Consider the following 13,449-nt stretch of genomic DNA (forward strand, 5'->3'; position numbering starts at 1 on the left):
AGTGCCTTCGCCTTTTGCGGCCGGTGCGGGGGCAGATGATCGGTAAAGTCCGTCGCCGTGTCGGACTGGCATGTGAAATCGTACAGTATGTATATATGGAATCAAATATGCATGGCTATAGTATAAGCATATATAGTTATTTGGCTTAAGTAGCCAGACTGAGCAAGTGGACGTAGGTGGAAGTACTGCCATTCAAGATCATATGGAAATTGAACCGTTCCATCGTGTGTGTCTGGTGTCTAGGGTAACCTGGAACCATGGCTCATATATTACCCCATGGGTGCGGATTGCGCGCATAGCCCTGCTGCGTAGCTAGCTCCTCCATGTCCATCGCTCGCCGATTGCTTGACAGCAGTTGGTGACCAGTGCCCCCTATTTGCGCCCCGCATTCTGGACAGGATGCCGTCATCACCGCACCTCCGCACTATTAACTGGCTGAGCAATCGCACTCGCATAGGAACGAACAAACGTACGTCTGCAATAGCGTAGATATGGCCTTGAGGACAGGTATAGAAATGGCCTCGGTATCCTGTGCAGTAAGATTAATGACATTTCCGCGCTAGCGCACTCATGGTCCGCACCGTAAAACTCATGTTTGAATCCCGCCAGAACTGACATTTTCTCCTCGACAGTAACATCCTGATAGAATGTGTCTGCCAGGATGTTAGTCTCTAGCGCTTCCCATTGCTCACATATCGTGTCTGCCACGTCAATGAAGTTTTGGCGTAGCCAATCCGCCTCTGCCCCTCCCATCTTCTGCATATGCGCCCTGATAACAGATTCCTTGTGAGCGAGTGCGACTGCATGCTTAGTTTTTGCACTTTCAGCTAGCTTCTCTCGTTGCTCTGCGAATTTGCCGCTCTCTCGGCTCATTTTCACGTTGAATTGGAACCTGTCCAACTCCGCGCGCATAATCAGCAGGCTCGTCGTAGTCATCTGGCGACGAGCCTCCGACCTCGTAGCGATATCTAGAGCGATCCGAGCATCGCTCAAACAAGTCTGCAACAGGAACTGCTTGTATGTCGCCCACTGCTGCCAGCGCTGCCGAGCATAGTTGGGTTGCTCCTTCACGGCATCCATCCAAGTCTGCGCTAGCTCGGCCAGGGTAAACCTGATGTTGATGGTAAACCAGAACGCCTCGACACAGAATCTCTTGTCCGCCTGGGGTTTCGGTTGCCCAACGAGCAGCCGCGCCATTCGCATACTGTGCTCGTTCGGGTTGCGCGGTGCGTGGGCAGGGTCCATCAAAGCCGCGTCCAGCTCTCGCTGCGCAAGACATGAGAACGCTGACTCCCATGCGTGGATATGCGCCGAACGTGTTTTCGATATGGTCACGGCTTGCTCGTAGGCTTGAATCAGCGGGCGGACTACTTTCCTCCATACACCAGCCTCTACGGCCGATATATTATGCCATTCCGCTGCTTGCGGGTTGAGCGAGGATGGAGGTACTGGCGTTTCTCTTTGCTCTGCTATCAAACCCTGTATTTGCTTCTGACGTCTCTGTCGCTGACTCCTGGGTTCCGCGACCGAAGCGACCTGAATGCCCGTAGCCGCCTCCTTCAGTCGATTCTGCATCTCGATCTTGGAAACCTGGTCCAAGATCCCGGAGACTGTTGCAAGTGATCGGGCCATCCTGTTGGCTACGTTCTTCTCCAGAATGTCAAGATCAGCTCTCTTGAAAATACGGCCATAGCGGGGAGCTGTTATCGCTGCACGACAGGTTGGGCAGACGGGAGGCTTCAAGAAACCAGGTGCCGGCGCCTTTAGCCCAAGCCATCTGCCGCTCTGTTCGTCATGCGTGTAGTACGCCTTTATGTCGCATATGCCGTCCAATGTTTCGACCGTGAATACATGACGACACGTTGGAAGAGTGACGAGCATCTGGTCGAGTGTGTTGAGGTCTGGATTAACGTTGCCGAGGGTCTCGTGCATAATGAAGTCAACGATCCTCGACTTCTCGTCTTCAGACGCGCACGTGGGGCATACTTGTATGTTGCAATCTTCACCGCAGACTTAAGGGTCGGTGGTATGTGAGTGTCTTAATAAAAACGCAGATAATGGAGCGTACCGGATGGACATTGATGACCACAGGAGAGCATCTTGTCGCAGCGTGTATCACAAGGAAGACGGGCGCAGACCTAGGAGAGGATCAGGGGCTAGACGGAGATAAGACGTTGCATTGACGTACGGAACCACACGGTACGGGGCAAGCATAGTGGGCGCAGGTCCTGAAGTGACAGGTCCCGGAGTCAGCAACGAACAGTCCAACTGCACGGAATCCCTCACCAAGTACACGCCTCTTGACAAGGGGAACAAGGCGTCGAGCAATAATTCTTGCATCGAGCATGAACGCAAACCTGTCGGCAAGGTTCCTTGCACTCCGTGGTGCATTCGTGGTTTTCGGAACATGCTTGCTGGCATCGATGTTCGCAAGGCAATGTCCTCGTGCAAGGGTGCTCGGTATGCTTGATCCTCGGTACTACCGTTGGCGGGGCATCTTCCTCGTCACCGAGGGCTCTCCCAATAGTATTGAGTCCCTGACACTGAGAACAGGTGGCTCCGCAAGGGCGACCGCAGCAAGCCATAGTACCACCGCAAGCTGACTTGCACAGGTGGGTGGCGGGGTCTTGGGAGCACGGCATTTCCGCCTGATGCTCGCATGTGGGGAGCTGTTTCTTCACAGGAACATTGCATCTGACAGTAGACAGCGTTTCTAGCTGGTAACTGACTCATTCCATGAGCACTTGTACTTTCATGTACGTCACTATAGACTTACCACGGGACAGACGCTTGCACATGTCCACAGGGCAACTTGACATCTCGTATGGGGTATAGACATGCGCCACAGGGGGTTGCGCATTGCTTCGTGCATGGATGACCACGAGGGCAAAGACGCCGACAAGGCTGAGAGCATATTACAGTAACGTGTCGTGGATCGTCAGAGTGACACTACGCACGCCAACGTTAATCGTCGAGGAGTCTAGAATATATGGGTAGCTCACCTTGTAAGGGCATACATGCCCGCAGGCCAATCTCGCATCGCAAGACCGCAGACAGCCGCCTGGCACGAACTCAGGTACACAACCTAGCACCCCAAGACGGAAAAACATACCATCAGGGGCCACTCGGGGCAACTGGCCAGGTTTTGATACATATTCCACTCTGTCTGGATGGCGTTGACAAGCTATTGGGAAACCTGCGCCAACTGCGCCATTGTCGTCTAGTTCAGATAACACCGAGCGCCACATTTTGCTCCGTGCAGAGAGGTTCTGTGCATTTCCCAGAATGAACAGACCCTCCTTAGCTCGCGACAGCGCGACTGTGAGAAGTTCTTAGTATTTACCGAGCCTTGAAGAGTGCAGCTACTGACCATTAGTACGATTTTCCGACTAGAAATAATGTGAGTCACTGAACTGGGGAATATGATTGCACTCACCTTCAAGAATCCTATGTTAGTGCGGGTAATGGGTTGCTCGTCGTCCTCCGCCCCTCCTGAATTTCGAACCAAGGACAAGATAACAATCTAAGGGAGGAAGTTGGTAACTCTCGTGAACTGATTATCCCACACAAAGCTCACTTTGGCTTCCTCGCCCTGGAAATTGTCTATTGTACGGAGTCGCACCTGTTTTCCAATGATCAGAAGGGAGGAGGCAGAGGATATATGGATAGCGCTCTAACTCTTTTCGATATCTTCAGGTGCTCTACAGCGGTACTCCGATCCTCTGTCCCTTCGCCATCCTCTTCTTGCTCCGCCAACAGTTGCTGGTCGCGTTCGTCGATCACGACAGCGATTTCATCTGACAGCGCGTCCCGCATTCGAGCCAATTGTCCGAGGTATGCACACAGAACAACGATATCTCCTTCGTTGGAGTAGCAGCCTTGTCTACAGAACGTCGTGCCATCAGTAAACGAGTTAGGGGAAGTTCAGACGATGTAATATGTACCGTAAAAGGTAAAGAACCAAATCTTTGATCATGTTCACCTAGAGAACATAGATTACTCAGACAGCTTCCCATTTATAGTCATAAAAGGTGAACGCGCCTCAAAGATATTGTATTTGCTGCCGCTGTCCTCGCCACCGTTTTCGACGTGATTATGGGAAAGGAAGAACACGTCCTTAGCAAAGCCACGGACATGGGTGTAGCCTTGGACAAGTTCGTGGTCCACGAGGGTTGGGTACAGAGTGTGCCTATTCCAATAGCAGTAAGTCCACATGAAACAGGACGAGAGCAAGTCGGTGTACACGCCTTATGAGATTTGAAATGGTTGGTCTCATTCTGCGTTGAACGTCGATGCGGGACATGGGAAGACCAGCTGAGGATAACCGTTCCATCAAAGACATATCAAACCTGTATAATTGTGCTCCCTGTCTATTGTCCATCGACAAGCCTTCGACTAAGTCAGCGACCGGATAGGGAGTTCGTGCATGAATTGCTCACCAAAGTTATTCAGGGTCGGGCGCAGCTGCAGTGGGTCCCCTATCATGATGAGATGTTGTATGGAAGGGACCAGACTGCCGAGGACGTGTGCTTCAAGCACTTGCCCAGCCTCTTCCACGATCAGGACGCGAGGAGCGATGCCCTTACGACCCAGGACGCCTGTTACACGGGACCACTATCGTGGATTTGAGCGACGTACCTTCAAAAGGGTGGTTAATTTCGCAGCGCCTGTGGGATGTTATACTTTAGACCAACACGGTGATCAATATTATCCTTACCTGTCGTCGTGCATCCAATGATATCCACATTTTGCAACAAGGTCCTCCGACTCTATTTCTGACATCAAAGCAATGTGAAGCGCCACGCAAAGGGGACATACCTCCTCCTTGCCTTCGTTGTACTGATCCAAGGCCTCCCGATGTCTCTTGCGGAGCCTATCAAAGTCGGCGACTTGATTGGCGTAACGGTCCATGCGAATCCGATCTTCCCAAAACCTATGAAGCCTTTCTCGCTCTTTCTTCGATAGAGACCACATGCTGTCTTCGTCTAATAGTTGGTCTAGGCCGACATTGCCAGTCGGTGGAGAAGGGACATTTAGCAAGCCGAAGTGGGCGAAAAATTCGGGTAGGTCGCGCAAGTCCGACGCTTGCAGTGTTCGTGGTGGAGTCGACGCGACAGTGTTCCCAGGTATCTCTCGTTCGTTTACCTGTTTCTCCAAATTCCGTGTATCCGAAGTATCGCTGTCAGAGTCATATACCACATCCATCCATTGTTCCTCGAGAAGTCTCTCCGTTTCATCTTCTGCAGACAACGATTCATCTACTGCCTCTGAGGGTCCCACATCGGCCAAGACACTAAACGTGTTTGTATGTTTCGAACCTCCAATATGGTGGCGGTCTCTAGGAGGCGCCTTTGAAGAGTCGGACGCCCGCTGCCCCTGGGATTCACCAGCCGATTCTAAGAAACGCAGATCGCGAGCATCGCGCCAGAAAGCATAGAGACTATCGTCCACCGGCGTCGCCGATTGTCCTCGGCGGTAGACGGTCTGATAGCCATCATTTGCATTAGCCTGCAACCCATGGAGTAGGGAAACCCAGGATGGAGGAGAAACGAGGGCTTCGTAGTGAGCCGGGTACTGAATCTGTAAGAAGTCGACGATGTCATTTGAATCAAGGGCAACTTGGAGGAATCCTTCCATTAGGTGTTTAAGCTCGTCCTGAACCTGCTTCAAAGCCCGATGAAGTCGAGCAAATTCGCGATCTAGACGAGATTGCCCAGCCAGCGCCTCCAGGTCTTCGATATTGAGCTTGGAGATTTTCTCATCGTTGGATCTCGAACCCAACCGTACAACACGCTTAGTGACGTTCGTCTCCAGGACGGACCGAAGGAGATGATCTAAGGCATGGTTAGTGAACGCTATCATCAGAATCGGTCGCACTTGGTTTGCGAGCAATGCGCGGAGAAGTTCGACGCCGGTATAACTCTGTAAATATCAACTTAAGTACCTGTACGAGATCATACTCGTCGACATTTACCTTCCCTGTGCCGGGAGGGCTGACAACGCAGGTCATTGAGGAAAGCGAAGAGAGCGGAAACTTGAATCTTACCCTTGAATGAGCGCTACTTCACGGGTAAGAGCGTCCACGACGGCGTCGGCTTGGCTGGCATCCAATCGACTTCCCTTCTTTAAATGTTCCCTCGCGGCTTCCATAGATTGTATATTTGTAACGTCCATTACCAAGTCCCGAACACCTGCCTGGCTGTCGAAAAGACAATCCAGTTTGTACGTGAAACCAGGAAGTCGGGCATACTGCGGCGGGTCAATTTGGACTTTCTCCAGATACCCGCGGGGATGATGACTCAGGTACTTGGCAAAAGGCACCGTTTCTGGTTCTGTGCGCAGAGCCTCTAAGAACGGCCGGATGGACTCGAACATGACCGGTGCTTCGACCAGCAGCATAGTCCCTCCTCTTTCAGCCTCGGGATTCTTCAGCACTTGCAGGATACGGAGCTCGACGTCAGAATCAAAGAAGACGACACGGATGGCTACTCGAGTGTTACTCTGCTTGGCCGACTCTGCGAGGTCTCTCGTGGAGCTCGCTACCACACCGAGGTGTACGGTAACGTCATGCCTGGCTTTCCAGATGAGGCCGATCAGTCCACCCTGCATCAAGCGTTTTCCACCCGCCCCTTCCCAGAAATGGGCTCTTGCTTTGGCCTGCGGGGAACGCGCCAGACCAGGTGGGGCATCGAGCGACAAGCAAACAGAGACACCACGACGGTCGGGCTCGAGCGACGAGAATTTTACTTCCGTGTAGATGTTGAACATTATCGAGTCTAGTTTGTCGGCGAATGACCGATATTTTCCTCCCTTCTTACCTACGATCTCTGCAAGCCTGGTCTTGGTACCGGGGGGAGCGTGAAGGTCATCCATGACGAGTTGTGCAGACGACCGCAAGGGCGCCCTGCAGACCATCAAAGGCAAGTTGCTGTTATAGGAGTTGCACACGAATTAATCACTGTGACTCACGTAAGCTCTTCCCTCAACAAGCGAAACTGAATGTCCAGCAGTCTCTGCATACTCTCGGCGGGAAACGGGTGAGGTGCTCCATAAATGTTGGCAGGAAGGAACGGGGGGATACGGCATGCAAGCTCGTCATGAGTTGGAACAGTGCGGATACGGTCCGTATCGACAAAGTCGTTATCATGACGGGGCCCACCCGCACGTTCCTCCCCTGGACCTTCATAGGCATTCAACAAGGCAGCCACGATAGCTTCGTCAAAGTCCACTCCGGCAGAAGATGCGAAGCTAGCTCCCTGCTGTCTTGTCCGCCTGTCCATCTTCGCTTGCTCGCGATCAACGATAGCGATAAGGGGGTTAACTTTGGTTCTGAGATGGTCTAGGATAGTCTCGCGCATGACCGGCGTCCACTGGGAAGCCGCGTCGTCAAATGACGGAGGGGCCGCTGACACACCCTGCATCCAGGCATCGGCCCAGTCTCGCAGTTTCAGGACGAGCGGACGGAGACCCTTGTACGTCGGCACGGCGTTCTTGAATCGCGTCAGAAACCTAAATTCGACGGGGAAATTCAGAATATACCATTATAAAGCGAACAAAAAACACATACTCAAAGAGCACTCCGCACAAACACGCTATGATCTGATTACCACTCAGTTGGCTTGATGTCGGTTGAGTAATATCCTTGAATGATTTCCTAGACATAGCATCGTCCATGCATTGCTGGACCACATTCGAGAAGTGATCAAAGTTTTCTCCAATCAGACCAGAATATAATGCACTGATAGATCACGGCCGAAGAAGAAAAGTCATGTTCTCAGGTCAATGAACAAGACTAGAGATGACAATGTTGGCGTACTTCACGAGATGACTCAAGGTGCTTCGAACGACGAATTCTGAGGACATGTACTGGTGACCAACAATCACATTGAGACCCGAACTAATGGAGAATGGATCAACGTGACTACGTACCCGGAGCACTGGAATATAACCCCTCTGGAATGAAAGCTCCTCTCTACTATGGCCAGCTCGTATGGACACCCGCGGCCATTGAATGACATCTATGAGCCGAAGGAGTCCATTACCCTATGTTGCCCGATTTCGTTAGTCTTCCACGATAGGTCGTAAAAACACCGACACTTACGGTGGCTAGAGCAGAGAGCAGAAGCTACGGTGCATCGTTAGAGAGAGCATGCATTTTCGGCGAAGACATTACCTGTCCATCCTCTTGGGTCTGTCATACATAATGAGCCGTCTAGACGCCGTTATAGCACATGGGTAATAGACATACCCAAGTATTGTTCGTAGCAGAGGCGCTCTCCAATATTTTAGCGAATCCGTAGACGTTTATAGAAGAGTGGAATCGAAAGTTGTCACGCAAGTAAGTCCTGAGGTGATTCTGCGCCTCGGTGGGCCCGAGACCTCGACCCGAAGCGACATTTGCAGTTGCATAGGCATCGGTACCAGGGCCGGCGAGTCTTGCCAGACCTGCCTCGTTCAAGAAAGGCGCGATCGCCTCAACCGCAGAAGTGCCGTTGTTCGGACTCGTAGCCTGGGCATTCACCCCCGGCGCTTGTCTATGTGCGTAACGGCATCTGAATCCGTGCCTGCACCTGGCAGAGCTCCAGAATTCGCGACATACGCCGGGCGGCGCGGTGTTGTCCTGAGAGCCACTGTCGGCCGTACTTCTCCCTCCCGGAGATCCCGTGCGTCCACCCCGCTGCCCCATGATGCGGCCAGACGGCGACGCTGAGCGATCCTCGGTGCGCACATGAGCGAAGCGGCAATTCGCCCCATTCCTGCAGCCCCGAGGAGAGTTATAGAAATCGCAAGGTCGTTGAGACATGACGTGCTGTGTAAGAGAACGCTTGAGTTACTTGGAAATGAGAGCATAATATATAACGAAGGTTGACGGGCGCTCAATAGAAGATCATCTTCTCAGCTTTCACACTAGATCCAGGCAACAAGCACCTTGCTACCACGAGGACCTTGAATAGAAGCTGAGAGAACAATCACAAAGGCGTGCATTTCATAGATAGAACAGGATAAGAAATGCTCCAAGGCTCTGTGAACGAGATCGAATAGCCTCCTCAGCCTTATGTTACCTCCAGAAGTAACTCTGAATACACAGCAGCGGCAAATCGTCACTAATGAGGGCGGGTAAGTGCTGAGATAAGGTGCGTCTATTGGGACCCCGTAGACTAGGCTCAGCTGGCGGATGCGGGTTAATGTAATGAGATTCCCGTGCTGCTGGTAACCACCTCTATCTCTGAAATCATAAGCAAGGAAAGGAGTTCAGTGAGCTCATGCAAACGACTCACAGGCAAATACGGTTTCCTATTTCGGTGCAGGCCCAGGAGAGCCAATGCCCTACATGCTCTGCAATTCTTCCCGCAAGTCCTGCAGTCCTTCTAGATTCCGAGTAAGATCAGCCTTCCGCTTCCCAATCATAGCTTCCAACTCGTCACAGGCCCTTTCTGGAACCGCGACGACCTGGACCCGAATAGTCCGATCAAGCTGTGCCTACATCACCGTCCAAGATTAGGTGACAGAAGGCGACACAAGGGCACAGAAGAACGTACCCTCAAATCCCTATCCAGCCCCTCCCCCACGCGTGCCCAATCCTTCCACCATACACGTTTCGCCTTTTCCCACCTCCCCACCGCCCACCGCACGCCGACAACGGCGACCAGCAACCCCAGCCCCGCGGCGGTCGCCGGCTCCAGCGTGCTCGTCCCCAGCATCCAGCCCAAGGGGCCAAGACTCACATACCCCACCCAGCCAGCGGCGCCAAGCCCCGCGCCGCCCACGACGCTGCCGGACAGACCTACGACCATGCGCTGTGCGCTGAGGTGCAAGCGCGGGGTCGGGTACGCCATGATCTGCGCCAAGCGATTCGTGAGGGGCGCGGTGAGTACGTGCGCGTCGATGTGGTACGACGGCGACGACGATATTTGGGCGAGAGTGTTACGCAGGACGGGGGAGTCGAACGGGGACGGGTGCTCGTGCACAGCCAGAATCGCGTCCGTCGCAGTCTTCATGGACTCTTGGAGGGCCGTCAAGCGGCCCGCATGATATATGAGCTTCCCAACCGCATCAGCAAAACCGCGGTAAACATGCATGTAAACGGGAGACACCTACCCGATCTTCCAGCCGCTTGCACCAATTCCTCTCCAACGCGGCAGCCACGATCTGGCCAATCTCATCCACCCTCCACGCCGCCCTCCACCAGGTAAGCTTGCCCATAACTTCCCGAAGCGCCGTCTCCGCGTCTCTGAGCGCGCGCACGACCTCGTCGCCCGACTCGTCCGTCACACTAAGCACTTCGCGCGGGAGCGCGTCCTTCACGACCGCGACCTGCTCGCGCAGATCGCCGAGCTCCGCCTCGAGCGCCGCGATCTCGTCTTCTTCGAGCCAGAGGACGGTCCGGCAGGCTTGCAGCGCGCCCTGGGCGATAGTATGCGCGGTCTGGGTTCGTAAGCGCGTAAGGGGGGTGTCGGATGGTGATGAGGGCGCGGTGATTTGTTTCAGAGCGTCCGTGAATGCAGAGATGTTGGAGCCGACGAAGTCGTCCTGGTATTTCTGGACATTCCGCGGGGAGGAAGAGTTTCCTTGCAGCGTCCTGACGGCATTCAACGCGCGTGCGGGGTCGATAAATAACACCCTCGTCTGGACACTACCGACAGATTCCCCTTCCGCCTCGGGAACAGTCGAAAACGCACTGGGATGAAGCCGTTCATGCTGAGTTTGCGATATATACGATGTGATGTGAGCGTGGAGTTTCGCATCATGCGAGGGTGTGATGAATATAACGATCGCGTTGGGACTTAGCGGGACGGGAAGCTCGAGGCTCACGAGGCTCTCGAGATCCGTCGTGAGCGGGTCGCACACAATAACAGGGACATCGGCGGAGTATAGACTCGGGGCGGGGAACGGCTTGGGCGGGACGAGGGGAGCAAGCTCGGTAACTCGTAATGGGGTGGAGAATTGTTGTAGCCAGGATGATAATAGGGATATATTCCGTGTTGACTTGTCCTCTGTAATCGAATTGGACAGGCCAGCCCTGTACTGCTCAGATGGCGCGTGCAAGACAACGGTAGCCGGGCTCACTCAATCTCGACACTTTCAGGCCGCCCTTGATCCCCTCGTGCTTGCCAGCGTCGGCGTACAGTATCGTTTTGCGCCCCGCCGGATGAGATTGGGTCTTCGAGCAGCGCCGTTAGGATGTCCGCCGAGCCGGAGAATTCATCGCATCCATATACTAAGTTGGCACCAGACAAACCCATTAGCATTAATCAGATCACTGACCAATGACATGACCACTCACCGAGCACCCTCGCCTTCCTCCCCTCCGGTGCCTCCGAGCGCAGCGCCGACAAATCCTCATGGGCCTGCTCGAGCAGCCCCTTCCACACATCCCACAAATCCGCGCGATACCGGCTCCGCAGGACGTCCTCCGCAAAGTTCCTCGTCTTGTGCAGCGCAGTGAGGGTTTTGTGTACATCAGAACTCGGACTCGAAGCAGCAGCTCTCGGTACGGAACGCGTGGATGCCCGGCGTGCTGCACCACCACCGCGCGGATGGGGCAGCACGCCTGCGGGCACCGACAGACGTTTTCGCGAGAATGCGAGGACTGAACGGGGGCTCAGTTTTTGAGTGCGGCTAGGGCCAGCGGTGAGGGCAGAGGCAAAACATGATGACATCGGTCGAACACGCCGGGGAACAGGAGCAGACGAGCGGGAAAGGATAGTCAAAGTCAAGAGGTATACGTGCGCATAAGCAGTAAGCAGTCCCAGTACAGACGGGCTACAGATGCCCTAGCTTTGCGCTTTGCACAAGTCCGGTGCAAGGCCCTGGCCTTACGCTGTCGGAACGCGCGAAGGTAAGTAAGGTCACGTGCCTAATTGGAGGTGAGGCAGGTGAATAGGCGGAACCACTTGACGAGGATGCAAGATATGCAAGACCAAGTTCTACAAGACTACTATACGTTACAAATGTCCCGAGTCCATCCCAGTACACACCATCCCTACCACGGATTGTCCACCACAATCTTGGGCGCGGGCACCTGCCCGGGCGCTCTCGATCCCCCCTGCTCATCATCGCTATCCTCCCCTACATCAAACACGTCTTCCCGCTCGTCCCACACGTCCTCCAGGCGGATCTTGCCCGTCGCCGACTTGCCCGCGGCCGGGTTGTGCGTCGGCAGAAGCGGCTCTGCGCGGTCTTCTTCCGAGTCTGAGATGAGAGCCTCCTCGTCGGTGTCGAGGGGGCGGTATAGGCGTGCGATCTGGCTGACGTGAGGGGAGGGTAGGGGGGGAAGAGGTGGGGTGACGTACCTCTCGTCTGTGACGGTAGTACTTTTCGAGGTAGTAGGCGATGTAGAGGCCTATGCTGGAGCCGCAGAGGTTTGCCTTGCAACGGGCAGCGCTGGTCAGTCCGTGGAGTCGCCGGGCTCCTTAGGTTACTTACTAGGATATCTCCCATTTGAAATTCTTTGTACTGCAGGCATGACGTTTCGCGTGAGTGGTCATGAGCCGGACAATCAAGGAGAGATGCACACCGGTAGCATCGACTGCACGATTTCGCTCACAATGTCTCCAAAGAAGAAGCATATAATCCCGGTGAATATAAGGCCTGCATGCCGCCAGAACCATATCCTCCTTGCCTCCCTTCAAGCACCGGAGGGATGACCACGGGTCAATGGGGGGACAGCGCACAGAGCCTGCGGGTACTGACTTACTCTTCTACGTCAAAGATGAAGTAGAACACGCCCGTAGCGATCATGAGGCAGAGGAAATGGAGCAGCTTGTCATTCAGCGGCAGGGCGTGTGAGAAGTTGGTGAACCCGAGCAATGCGAGGAGCAGCATGATGAGGGATGTAAAGACAAGGAACCACTGAAGAATGGGTAAGAAAGCGAACGCCATCCAAGCAAAACATGACACTCACAGGACGAAAGCGGATGGGCATGTCGTACTTGGGCAGCTTGTAGTGGTAGGAGCGCATGACGGCCTTTGTGACCCTGCGCAGGAGTTTTCGAGGGCTCTTGAAGACATTTGCGAGTCTTGAGCCCGAGTCCATCAGCGCAGCTGAACAGGCAAAGTGTCGGGCACCGCAGGAGCGATACTTGACGTTTGGCCGCAGCTAGGGTTCCGTAAATTTGGGTCGTGAAAATTACACTTGCTAATTAGCAGTTGTAAATTAGCGTTAATTACATGCTAAAGTGATAGTCCTGGTTTCAAGCACGCTAATTTTGGTTAATTCCATCCATCCAGTATGTAGCCTACATGCACACATAGCCCTGTCTTATGGGTCCACCTACTGTATTAATCACATCCTGTGTGGTCATATTACATAGCTACCAGTATCCGACCCTACAAACCACCGGGCTGATGGTCCCTTGGGATACTTGGTAGTTTCTCTGTAATTTACACGCAAATTAGGCCAAATTAGCATGCTAATTAGCGTTAATTAAGGCTGACCGCACCGGGGCT

General features: G+C 53.8%; 3 protein-coding genes across 3 annotated transcripts; all 3 read right to left on the minus strand.

The window, feature by feature from the left end:
* Positions 1-262: 262 nt before the first annotated feature.
* On the minus strand, positions 263-8,803 carry GLOTRDRAFT_104787 (P-loop containing nucleoside triphosphate hydrolase protein; the record flags this gene model as incomplete). Its single annotated transcript, XM_007866146.1, has 28 exons — positions 263-424; positions 474-529; positions 582-2,012; positions 2,069-2,138; positions 2,189-2,228; positions 2,287-2,694; positions 2,780-2,949; positions 3,003-3,061; positions 3,113-3,319; positions 3,371-3,389; positions 3,437-3,523; positions 3,578-3,622; positions 3,679-3,883; positions 3,945-3,982; positions 4,042-4,189; positions 4,248-4,395; positions 4,440-4,581; positions 4,639-4,667; positions 4,718-4,769; positions 4,819-5,922; positions 5,975-5,993; positions 6,047-6,904; positions 6,970-7,509; positions 7,568-7,738; positions 7,817-7,866; positions 7,930-8,043; positions 8,102-8,125; positions 8,249-8,803. The coding sequence occupies 28 exons, from the start codon at positions 8,801-8,803 to the stop codon at positions 263-265; spliced, it is 6,951 nt and encodes a 2,316-aa protein (XP_007864337.1).
* Positions 8,804-8,981: 178 nt separating this feature from the next.
* On the minus strand, positions 8,982-11,802 carry GLOTRDRAFT_137587 (uncharacterized protein). The gene is made up of 6 exons (XM_007866147.1): positions 11,285-11,802; positions 11,068-11,218; positions 10,099-11,020; positions 9,540-10,040; positions 9,279-9,480; positions 8,982-9,226 (listed from the first exon to the last, which is right to left on the minus strand). Exons 1-5 carry the CDS (start codon positions 11,658-11,660, stop codon positions 9,328-9,330), a joined length of 2,103 nt encoding a protein of 700 aa, XP_007864338.1. The 5' UTR covers positions 11,661-11,802; the 3' UTR covers positions 8,982-9,226; positions 9,279-9,327.
* Positions 11,803-11,983: 181 nt separating this feature from the next.
* GLOTRDRAFT_38655 (uncharacterized protein) lies at positions 11,984-13,036 on the minus strand (the record flags this gene model as incomplete). The annotated part of the gene is made up of 6 exons (XM_007865770.1): positions 11,984-12,244; positions 12,294-12,368; positions 12,427-12,456; positions 12,518-12,626; positions 12,698-12,852; positions 12,905-13,036. 6 exons carry the CDS (start codon positions 13,034-13,036, stop codon positions 11,984-11,986), a joined length of 762 nt encoding a protein of 253 aa, XP_007863961.1.
* Between the last annotated feature and the right edge of the window lie 413 nt (positions 13,037-13,449).

This window comes from Gloeophyllum trabeum (genome assembly GCF_000344685.1).
Source record: "Gloeophyllum trabeum ATCC 11539 unplaced genomic scaffold GLOTRscaffold_00004, whole genome shotgun sequence".
NCBI classification, from domain to species: domain Eukaryota; kingdom Fungi; phylum Basidiomycota; class Agaricomycetes; order Gloeophyllales; family Gloeophyllaceae; genus Gloeophyllum; species Gloeophyllum trabeum.

Excerpts from the sequence above, each read along its gene's own strand:
- GLOTRDRAFT_137587 (XM_007866147.1), bottom strand. The coding sequence starts at position 11,660 with ATGTCATCATGTTTTGCCTCTGCCCTCACCGCTGGCCCTAGCCGCACT. Across the intron at positions 10,041-10,098 it reads GCAAGCGGCTGGAAGATCGG|CTCATATATCATGCGGGCCG; the intron begins GTAGGTGTCTCC and ends GCGGTTGGGAAG. Across the intron at positions 9,481-9,539 it reads GGCTGGATAGGGATTTGAGG|GCACAGCTTGATCGGACTAT; the intron begins GTACGTTCTTCT and ends ACGGTGATGTAG.